Below are 11,673 nucleotides of genomic sequence, written 5' to 3' on the forward strand. Positions count from 1 at the left end.
TTTGATTTGATTTGATTTATTGATTGGGACAGTGTGCAGTTTTAAACATTAAAGATGCACTGCACCGGAGTTAGCTCGAAGCTAATTTGCATCCGTAGTCCCCCACAATCAAAACATACAATAGCACAACAACAAACAGTACAAAGCAAAAAAAACAAACAAAAAAAACAAAAAAACACACACACAGAACACACTATACAAAATACAAAGCTACACACAACAGCACATCACATACACCCACAATGTCAATTAGAAATTAATAATGTAAACTAGACTCATAGGTCACACAGCTGACTGGTGTTTAGTACATTTTTTAGTTTGGCCTTGAATGTACTGATAGAACTACAGTTCTTCATATTAAACTATGGACCTCATTTGCATATATTTTCTGCTTTGCTTTGCCACAGTGTCTAACATTATCAAATCAAGCAAATTCTCATTTGTATGGCCCAATATCACAAATCACAAATTTGCCTAAGGGGGCTTTACAGTCTGTACAATACAATACAATATCCTCTATCCATAAAACCTTGATTTAAAAAAAGGAAAAACTCACTAAAACTAACCCTTTACCAGGGAAAAAATGGTCAAAACCTCAGGAAGAGCAATAGAGGAGGGATCCCTCTCTGGGCACATGCGATAGATGTGAGAACAGAATAGACCAAGAAAGCAAAACTACAGAAATACAGCATGGACAAACAGGATGACAAAATTATACATATATTGATAATATCTGGGAAGAATCTTCTTTGGAGGACGTCAAGCAACTTCCAGGTGCCGCCAAATGACAAAATACCCCTTGATTATCAGTATAACAAGAAACTAGTATTAGGAAGTGAAGGCGAGTTCAAAAGCGCATAACAAACAAGTTTTCCTTCACCCGCAGAATGATCAATAATAAATCTGAATAATATGGTGTGATTCAGGGAATGAAGGAAAACTGTCTGATTTAGTTCCCAAACTATTTTACTATCAAATATTTGACTGACATTGGCCTGGCTAGACCATAGTTATTGGTCTTATTGGTCTCTGTTGGGTAGGTTCATAGTCTGGAGCGATTACATATGCATCTAGAGCTGGATGAGTGCTTAATATCCAGTATATAAAAGGCAGTATGCAGGGTTCTGATGCCATCTTTTTAAACCAAAGTAGCTATGTTAGATATAAAAAGAGCTTTTATTACTGTTGTGAAAAAATGTCCATCCTATTTTTGTCTGTTACTGAATAAGAAAATTATCATTTTTCTCTAAGTGTGACAAGATGTTCAATATACTGGCAATACAAATTCTTTAAAAGTGTTTTTCGTCCTTAGACCTTCATCAGATAAAAATCCCTGTCTGATGCATGTTTCTATGAAGCTGTGGACACTTTGTAGCTTTGGAAATGAGTTCAAATAATCGACCTGCACTGCCTGATTTTTCCACTGGTTTTAAGAAAACAAGACTATTACAAAAATTGCATAAGATGAAGATTTAGTTGCAGTGTAGGACAAACGTCTAACACACATAAGCAGTAGCACAACACAGTTCTTAAGGTGTTACTATTGTCTCCACCTTAATCTCATGTTGACCAAAGGAAATGCCTTGTCCAAATGTGAACAGTAGAGACATGACAGGAAATGATACAGTATGCAACAAAGGTCCCCAGCTGGAATCAAAGTGGGGAAGTTGCAGTCACAGTGTGAATCTTAATCACAAGGCCACTAGAACACCTGAGAAACTCTGGAGAAAGTTATCACCAGATAATTGCAGGGTTGTTGAAAATGTGGCAGGACAGAGTCTTCTGGATAAATGTTAGAGATCTGAGAGAACACTTTGAGATCTGCCCGAACAAGACGTAACCACACACCACTGAGAGTAGCTGGTGAGAACAGTTGTAATTCAAAAGATGTTGCGAAGTAAAAACCTGCAGTAGCCACTTGTAGCCACAGTGTGGACCTTATACCCCCGCTGGTTGTCTGGAATCACACTGAGGATGTTGATAAAACTTCATCAACAGCAGCACTCTAAAAACTGCTGGATGCAAGCTTCAGTTTTAAGACACATTTTCCTTACTTTCATCACCGTCAGAAATCAAATGGAAGTTGACGGTGTAAGCACCGCGGTGGCATCATCTCACAGCGCGTAAAAATACAAAGACTGATTGAAATCACAACTTCTCACAACACACGGAAAAAGACCACACAGTGATGAGACAAAGGTTTCTAAAATGTGCTGTAACTCCTCTTCATCTCGTAACATTGGATGTGTTAAACCCAGATGTCGGAAGAGATTTATAACTGATGTATTGCTGGATTGACCCTCTGCTGCATGTATCAATTTTGACCTTGTAGGATTTATTAGTATGTATTACAGAAACACAAACACACAGAGACTGTTCAACTTCACCCTCCCCTCTGTCCCTCAGCCATATCAAGCCTCTGTTTTAAACCATAATTAGGACAGACAGATTATGAGTGCAAAGAATCTGGGTTCTGTCACTCTCTCTCACTTGTTTATAGGCTCACACACACACACACACACACACACACACACACACACACACACACACGTCATTTCACATTATAAAGAGCCTTTTAATCTCTGAAGGCAAAATTATATTTGCATGATATCATTAATCCTTTCAGAACAGCTGCAGAGACATCTCACACATCTCAAATACACACACATACACGCACACACTATGTATGCACGCAGCTAACACGTCAGTTCATCAGGGGCTACACCGAGAATGGCAGCTCCAACCTTTCTCTCGGCTTAGCGCCGGCGCTTTACAGTAATTGCTCACGCGATTCATGACAGAAGCTGCGAGGTACTGCTAAAGAACATCCACTTTTGGTGCTCCCCCTCCTCGGCTCTGTCTCTCTAGCTCTACTATTCTGGTAATTAATTTTCTCCCTTGGCTCCTGAGGTGGTGTGTGTGTCTGTGTGTGTGTGTGTGTGTGTGTGTGTGCATGTGTATTGCCAAGTATTTCATTATGTGCTGATCCCCGTATTCTCTGGTGTGTCTGCCTGCATGTCTCAGTGGTGTTTTTGAATTCAAAAGACAGTCTTTTCTCTGGTAGTTCAAGCTTTTTCAAGGACACCAGGTGCACTAAACAACTCCACATGAAATTTCTTCTTTACTGGAGGGGGAGGGAGCCTTAGAGGAATGTGAAGTAGGACAGACACGGTCCAATCCTGTAAAACCAGCAGAAAGGATGTGCGATGACCACTATCCCAACACATGTGTGTACTGGAGAATCATGTATTTAAAAGTAGGATGTGAAACAGTAGTATGTGTTGCATCAGGATTGATGATAGTAACTTGCAGAAGAAGAGCGATTGCATAGAGAATCCAACAAAAGACCTCAGGGCGATTAAGTAGATGTGAATAGACATGGATTCGGTCTGTGCGGCAGAAAGTGAGACAAATACGCAAAAGCAAAAATTTGAAAGTTTTCTTCATGGACACATACAGGCAGAGGAAAGAACTGGAGATCCTGGTACTTTTGAAATCAGTCTGAGATTAAACTTTACTATTCACACACAGTTGGTATTATTTTGCTGGGGCTAACATTTGCACAGTTGGTTCTTTGGCTGAGCATTAACTACTACAGCATTTAATGAGTCCAAATCCTGTTAAAACCTCCGTTTTATGACATGCTGTTGTAATATTCTGAAAAACATTGCTTCTTTTGCAATAGAAAATAAAACCTAAACCCATGAAGCAAGAATGTAGAAATTAAATTTCAGGCCAGTTCTTGTTTAAACCTTGAATCAAAACTCAAAACAGTTTCATGTGAAACTGTTCAGGTGGGAGGAAAACAACTCAAAATGTTGAAAGGCTATTTGAAATTTCTCTTTGTGAGGCTGTGAAGAGGAAGAAAGGCTGTTGTTTAGAGGATGGCCTTGCTGTCTTGGCAGGCAAAATGCCATTTGATGTGTATTTTTTGAATAAACTGTTTCTTATCTCTTTACCTCTCCTACAAGCTGTTTGTATTCTAAATGAGTTTCAGTGCTTTTTGAATAAGCTATATACCCTCTGTATATAACTTTACTATTTTCCTCTCCCCTCACCTTTTGTGTTTGTCCGACCATATCTTCTTCCCCTCATCTCCACCTCATTTTCCTTTCTTTCCTACTTCCTCTCTGTGTTTCTACATCATCCCCTCCTCTTCTTTGTGCTCCTCTTCTTTCGTCTCCTCCTCCCTCTTTCTTTCTTTTCTGCTCCCACAGGTGGATTTTGCCTTTATTGTATGGCAAAGTTTTCCAGAGCGTATCATAGGTTATCCAGCAAGGAGCCACTACTGGGATAGTCCCAGATCCCGCTGGGGTTACACCTCCAAATGGACAAATGAATACTCCATGGTCCTAACAGGAGCAGCTTTCTACCACAGGTACAGAAAACACATGATCTGCTGTCAAAATATCCCTCATGAGTATGGCTCTTCCCTGAGCTCACTGCAAGTCAGGATTTACATCTTTTGCAAATGGAATAATGACTGAATAAATTGTTTAGTGTCTTACTCCTCATTGCAGTTGCTTCACTGATCATAGAAAATTACTATTGAGTTTTACACATCATTTATTGAAATGATTAACAATAAAAAGGTAATTACAGTGTTCATAAAATCCCCCTTTTGATGCAGTGAAGTCAGGTCACTTCACAAAATGCATAAATATTGATTACATGCTCTATATTTAAATATGCATTTAAACATTGTTAATGGCTGTAAATCATAAAAAAAATCATAATGCCTTGCAGTTAAGACCACGTTTATCATGAAACCTGTTGCTCCTCATCTATGAGAGCAAATCATTGCCATAATAATTTGAATAATATCAGCAACTGAATACTAATCTTTTACATTGAATCACTGTTGAATATTTAATGTTGAAATTTAAATACCATTGAATTTATTGCACAAATATTTGATTTTGAAAACCATTTATGTGGTATGTGGTTACTTTGGAGTTGTGCAATTGGGTTTTTTTAATTCAAATAGAAAATTCAAAAGCTATACTCAAGTTGCTCTACTCAGAAGGGTTAATTCAGATTGGTTATATATACATATAAACCCACACAGCTGAACTGTGCTGTTGTTTGCTGAATATCATGTTAATGTGTAGGTGTGTTCTCCTGTTGGGAGTATATTATGTTGTAACCTTAGTGTATACACACAGACATGCCAGCACTCACATATAGTGTAGTGTGGGTAATGATGACTGTATAAAGAGGTAAGGGTCTGCCTTCTGGCCAAATGATGTCTTAACTTTGGTAAAAGTAGTGGAAAAGTTGCCCAAATGATCAGGAATACAAGATTTTATTCTTTAATTGTAAACCTACACATCGTCATATCAAGTTTAAAAGATTTTGACACCACTGCAGAATGAAATCAATCTGAGGACTTGAACTTGTAAAATGTAATCAAATTCAGGAATAAAATAGATGGCAAATCCAATGAACTCAGTCTACCCATGTTAATTACAGAACTTAGACTTTTTCAAGGTTGACATTAATCTTACTCAGGTAAACTCACAGTGTTATAAATTATGTTCAGAGCTTTTTTAGGTGCAAAATTTGTTTCACTAATCTTTTATGATGATTATTGAGTGGACGTCATAATTCAGAATTCTGTATTTTTACATCACTTGCTGCATTCTAAATTTACAGTTTACTGATTGAAACTAAATACACATTTTTTTAATGTTTTTGTATTTCTCATTTCACTGACACAACCATAATATGTATCCTGAAGTACTGATTCAAACAAAGTATCTAAAGACCCCAAACCTAATGATTATGTAATATAAAAATGCTTTTGATCTCAATTGATCATGCTTCTTCACACACCTCTTTGAGGTGCAGTTTTTCTGCATCTCCTGTCAGGTTGATCTGCTTATTCCATCTTCACTGAGATACTTAACAGTCTTTCCATAAGACACAAACCCCATTAAAAGCCATTTCTCACCAGTCACTTTTTTTTAGCAGAGTAATAGAAAAGGAAATGGGATAATACCATTTTTCCCCAACTATCTGTTATCTCATGAAATGTTTGTCAAAACACAGTGCTACTATAGGAAAGAAAAAGGTAACCTGAGGTATTAAGCAGAGCAGTAGATTGAACAGAGAGTGTTGCTCTCTGAAGTTGTTTAAAGCATCTTATCATGCAGATAAACATTTTGTTGTTTAGAATCTCAAACGCCAGCACAAGGCACAAAAAAATAAAAATGAGTCAGAGAGAGTGAGAGGGAATGTGTGTGCGTGTGTGTACTCATGCATCCATGCATGTGTGCGTGAGTGTGTGTGTGTGTGTGTGAGAGAGAGCGAGGGACAGCAAACCTTGGCAGGGGGTTAGCAGAGTTGACAGTGATCTAGTGATCCAGTGCTCCCATGCTGCTGAGAGTGCAACACAGCAACCACACAGAATAGAGCATAATGAAACAGATGTGCAGCTTTAAGAAATTAACTGAAGTAAATACCACTTCTATCTTCTTCATGTGTGTACGTCAGATATTACCACTACTTGTTTACCCACTACATCCCGGCCAACCTGCTGACAACGGTGGACCGTATGGCTAATTGTGAGGACATCCTGATGAACTTCCTGGTTTCGGCCGTTACCAAGCAACCGCCCATCAAAGTCACACAGAAGAAGCAGTACAAGGAAACTATGATGACCCAGGTACAGTAGGGTTTTCTCTTTATAACTTAACACTCACAAACACATTGGGTGTCACATACAGTACATGGAGTCGTCCTTGTAACTATTACCGGTGAGACGCTGCATGACATCCAGGCTGATTGCAGTTTCAAAGTTCAAACTGAGTCGGCAGCAGATTCATTCAGTCGTCAGTGTCAGGAGCTAACCAGACAACTCTTATTTAAAGAAAAAAGTTAGATGGAACATGAAGTCCTCACATTTTTCTGTAGTTCGAGCTGGTCATGATCATCATTTCTACCACTGACTGTTCTGCACATGAGAGGCCTATGAGGAAACTATGGTGAAATATTACATGAATGTGATATGTGTGAACAGATTTTCTTTTCTGTCATTATCATAATTTTTCCATATACAATGATGACAGAGTACAAAACTGAAAACTTAAAGATTCCCTCCAGACATGTGTTAAGACATATTAAAATACTCTGCTTGGAAAAATATGTGTCTGATATGATTTTTCCACAAAAAAAAGTATAATTACCACATTAAAATCCTTAAAATGATATCGATTACTTCTCTCGCTTATTAAAAATTCCAGTTTTCCTTTGAATATGTTAATATATTTCATTTCGAAAGTTGAACTGCAGGACACAAAATCACTTCTTGTGTCTTGGTCTTCACTGTAAAATCCATTCTCAGTGTATACGCACTGGAGGCTTCAAGTTTCAACAACACACTTGTGTAAGTTGAATACTGGACCAGTACTGGCTCCAAACTAGCACTGAGACACTTTCCACTCTCAGCAGATGAATGTTAAAACAGCCTTCCAGTATCAAACCCAGTACACACAGTACCAGACAAGAGTACATATGTACATCATTCTGCACAGTGAAGCTCAAACATCCAAATGAAGAAACAAGAAGAAAAACACATTTCTGAGTGGAGAGGGACTTTAAGAGTTTGCTGTTCTATTTTCAGAGCAGTCTGGCAGTCCAACAGCATAATAAATCCTGTCCTAATTGGTTGTAATGGTCTAACAATTAAAAACAGTCCATTTGTTTTGATTAAGACAGACCGCTCCTGTGGCTGAGTTAAAGTGTTGAAGTACATTTGGTCACCGTTGGGTTCCATATGTAATGTGTAGTGGCCATTTAATGGGATCTTTGATTATAATTTGTACTTACATTAATTTAATGTGGTAATGACATGACAAGTGGCTCCCCAGTCTTCTCTTTAATAACTTTTGCTGTATATCCTTAAAGATTTCTACACATAAAGGTCCGTTTACTTGTCATTGGGAGCCGCTCAGCCTGTGAAAACACTTTTATGATGTCTTTTGTAGCACAAAGCCAAGTTTTTGAACATTTTGCAACCTGCATTATTTACATCCATGTTTGTTGGCAATGTGCCTTCTTCCTCCCAGTCTTTTGCTGGCACATTACCGCCCACTGAGTTTGTATCTACATACGGTCAAGAGACTACAGAGGTACAGTTTAAAAAGAGTGTGAATGCCATATGTTTTAGAGACAATAGATTCATTTCTTGACTGCCTTTTTTTAAATAGAAAAGAGATTCACCTTTCCTCGTGTTGCATGAGCGATAGTGGAGAAGCTTTAGGCTACATACAGCCCTGACCTTCTCTTTGGGAGATCCCTATAGATATATATATGTGTGTGTGTATGTGTGTGTGTGTGTTTCGTGTGGCCAGACCGATGTCAGGTTGTGATTGATGGCCTGACCACAGGCAGGACGATGACTCGGCAGTATGGACTCAGTGATTAATGTCTTAATTGTGAAAGCAGCACAGAAAACCTTGATTTACGCCCTCCCTCCCTCACCCTTTCTTTCTTTCTTTCTTTCTTTCTTTCTTTTTGAGCATCTCTCTTTTCCTTCCTCTCTCTCTCAGCTCTGATTTGTTACTTTGCTTCAAGCAACAGCAGATATCTAAATGTTTAGCAGGTAGAAGAAGAAGCTGACATCTTTTGGTGAAGTTTTGGTGAAGTCCTCCTTTATTTTTGGCTTTTTTTTTTAATCAGTTATTCATTCATTTTGTATTTTTAGAGAAGGTGTTTCATTCAGTGCCAAGCCACTTCTTTTCTAGTAGTTTCATTTTTATACCTGACCCTCAGTACCCCCCGCTGCCACCCTCCTGCAGCACACTGAATGAATCTGCTCCAACTCCACACCCCCATGCCACAGCTTATCAAAAGGCTCTGCTGCCCTCCACCTTGCCTGCAACTGCCCCCTCACCAACTCATCTACTAGCAGCCAGCCAGGGACCTGGGCCCTCCATCTCAGATAACCAGGTGAGGTCGCAGAGCAGCAGGAGGCGATAGCATCATGGAGTCATCCAGCAGCTATTCAAGTGGCCTCAAATGCTTCGACCGCTGAGGGGAACAATGCACAGAGACATCTAATATCTCAGTGACAGAAACGGTATTTTTTTTTTATTTTTTTAAACTCATCAGGCCCTTCCAGATTTGGATGACAGACTGGATAAAGGACTGCACTTACTGGCTGATATATGAAGTACAGCAGTCTAGTTTTATCAGCTCACATCTTCATTGAGTCATATACAAATGTACCATAAGTATTTGGTTGATTAATTTTGTTATGTTGTGCCAACTGGAAAGTTATCAAGTAAATATCAGTCAAACAAAGCAGCTGCTGGTGGTGAATATCTTACCAAGGCGTCTCTGTCCTCTTGTTCCTATAAAGAAAGTTGACATGACAGAGCTTCAGTTCATATGAACAACAAGATGCAACCAACAGCAGACCCTCTAAGACATGTGAGAAATATTCAGTGAGTTTATCTGTACTGACTGATTGACAGAGTGAGTAACAGCTGTACTATATGTGAAATATAAGATGTGAAAGACACTTCAATGTACATTTTCTACCAGTCTGACGTGGCTAATGTCACATTCTGTGCTGCTGTCGGCTGGAGTGTCAACAACTACTCAGGGACTCCCACAGAGTGAACCAGCTGGTGAGGGCGACCGGCTCTGTCAGTATGATGAAACTGGTTTCACTGGCAAGGAGGCTCTGCTTCAGCCTTGAATCATCAAACCGCCCTCATATGGGATGCTTGGCCATCCAGGATGTTAAATGTTCTACCTATGGAGTAAAGATGGTGAGCTCATGGTTGAGATGCTCTACAAACGAGGCCACAGCGTCTCCAGTTTGATTCTGACTGTGGATCTTTGTTCGGATCATTTCCCTCTCTCTTTCCTGTTTCCCGTCAGCATCTGCACTGTAAACTGAATCTAAAAACTAAAAAAAGAGAAATTAAATAAATGAACTAAAATTTGCAGGTCACCGTCAGTGCACATGATGTTGGCTGATAAGTCTTTAAGTGGGATACAAACGGTGTCAATGGCCATTTTAAGTTTGTTGCTATAATCAAAAAATATCTCTCTGGAGAGATTAATAAAGTATCTGCCAGTCATTCAGTCTATTTGACTATTTAGACATGCAGCAAAGGAGACATACATCTAAGGAACTAACCATAGAGAGGGCAGATGGAAGCTGGGTTCAGACACATCACAGAACTGCTAAGATGAATGATGTCAGTTCTTTATTTTAAATAATCATTTTCTTGTGCTGCACCATAAAGAAGTTCACCTCTTTAGGATTTCATCCGGATATTAAGCCATGGTCAGTAAAATAACCTTATAATGTTTCATTTCTCTTATTGCCCTGATAATTATTGTCAGTATTCTCTGGTTGTTATTACACGATCGCCTACTACACAGCGGCTTTGATTGATTCCTCAGTTTCCCTCATACATGTATCCTCTCCTTGTTTCCCATCTCTTTTTCTCTAAACCAAGGGCTCCAAGGCGTCTCGGTGGGCCGACCCCGACCACTTTGCCCAGCGCCAGACCTGCATGAATGCCTTCAGTCACTGGCTGGGTTTCATGCCACTGGTGCACTCCCAGATGAGATTGGACCCTGTGTTGTTCAGGGACCAGGTTTCCATCCTGAGGAAGAAATACAGGGACATTGAGAGGCTGTGAATGCACAAGGATACACACCAAATCACTGACTGTGAGAGAGAGAGAGAAAGTAAGAGAGGTGGGCAATATGTGTGTGTTGTGATTCCTGTTAGAGACGCCATGAGAAGAACATACACACACTGAATGCGAACATTTGTGAGGCTGTAAAGCTCACACATGCACCGGACATAAAAATGATACAATACAGACATACGCATAAAGCATTTAACTGCGTATATCTATGAAAAAAAAGACTGCATTCTGTATGCGTGGTTGATAACAGCGAGTGACTGTGCATACTCGCCATCTGTGACAATACACATAAATATGAATGCATGGATACACATGCAACAAGACCTGGACCACAGACATATGTGTTGCATGGTTTGAACAAGAAAACTGTACAAGGACCTGAAAAATGTAATGTGTTTTTTTTTTTTTTTTAAATCTAAGAGACATGTTTATTGTGGTTATTGGCCTGCTGACTGTAGAAGAGTATACAGTTTAAAGTTGGCCAAAAGGCTTAAGAGATTTTATGGGGTTTTAGGTTGTATCCAAACAGTCTAAAAGTCAAAGGAAGCACTCTCTGGGGTTACGTATGTTCAGTAGATACACAATGTGGACAGAATGGACAAACTGAAGCCTCTGGTTCGGGCCACATGACAGCTGTTACCCAAAATACACCCAGAGACAATGGCAATATGCGTCTTGTATACTATTGTAGATTTTGAGCAGCAGTTCCTGTCTGTATAAAGCAAAAAAAAAATAAAATAAAGAGATGTTATGTTATAAGGTGAGAGGCCGGGTCTCAACATCACTTCTTGCTTCCTTCCTTACTTTATTTGTTCTTATCTTATGCTTTTATTATTTTTTTTGTTTCCTCTATAAGTCATTGAGTCCTTTCTTTCATTATGTTCTATTTTGCCTGGCTGCTTATGCAGTGGTATTTTTGTCTTGCTGTATTAATTGCTTTATGTAAAGGCTGGAAGTACTGAACTTTACACTTAAATTGTACAATAAAAATACAGTA

General features: G+C 39.1%; 1 protein-coding gene across 1 annotated transcript in view; it reads left to right on the forward strand.

Moving 5' to 3' along the window:
- LOC137169913 (exostosin-1) overlaps positions 1–11,435 on the forward strand; it is a gene marked incomplete at its 5' end in the record, with an annotated part of 255,452 nt that extends 244,017 nt beyond the window's left edge. The window contains 3 exon segments of the mRNA XM_067573341.1: positions 4,218–4,378; positions 6,496–6,667; positions 10,479–11,435. Coding sequence (XP_067429442.1) covers positions 4,218–4,378; positions 6,496–6,667; positions 10,479–10,664 — 519 coding nt within the window.
- Positions 11,436–11,673: the final 238 nt, after the last annotated feature.

Source organism: Thunnus thynnus, chromosome 18 (assembly GCF_963924715.1).
Source record: "Thunnus thynnus chromosome 18, fThuThy2.1, whole genome shotgun sequence".
Taxonomy (NCBI): Eukaryota; Metazoa; Chordata; class Actinopteri; order Scombriformes; family Scombridae; genus Thunnus; species Thunnus thynnus.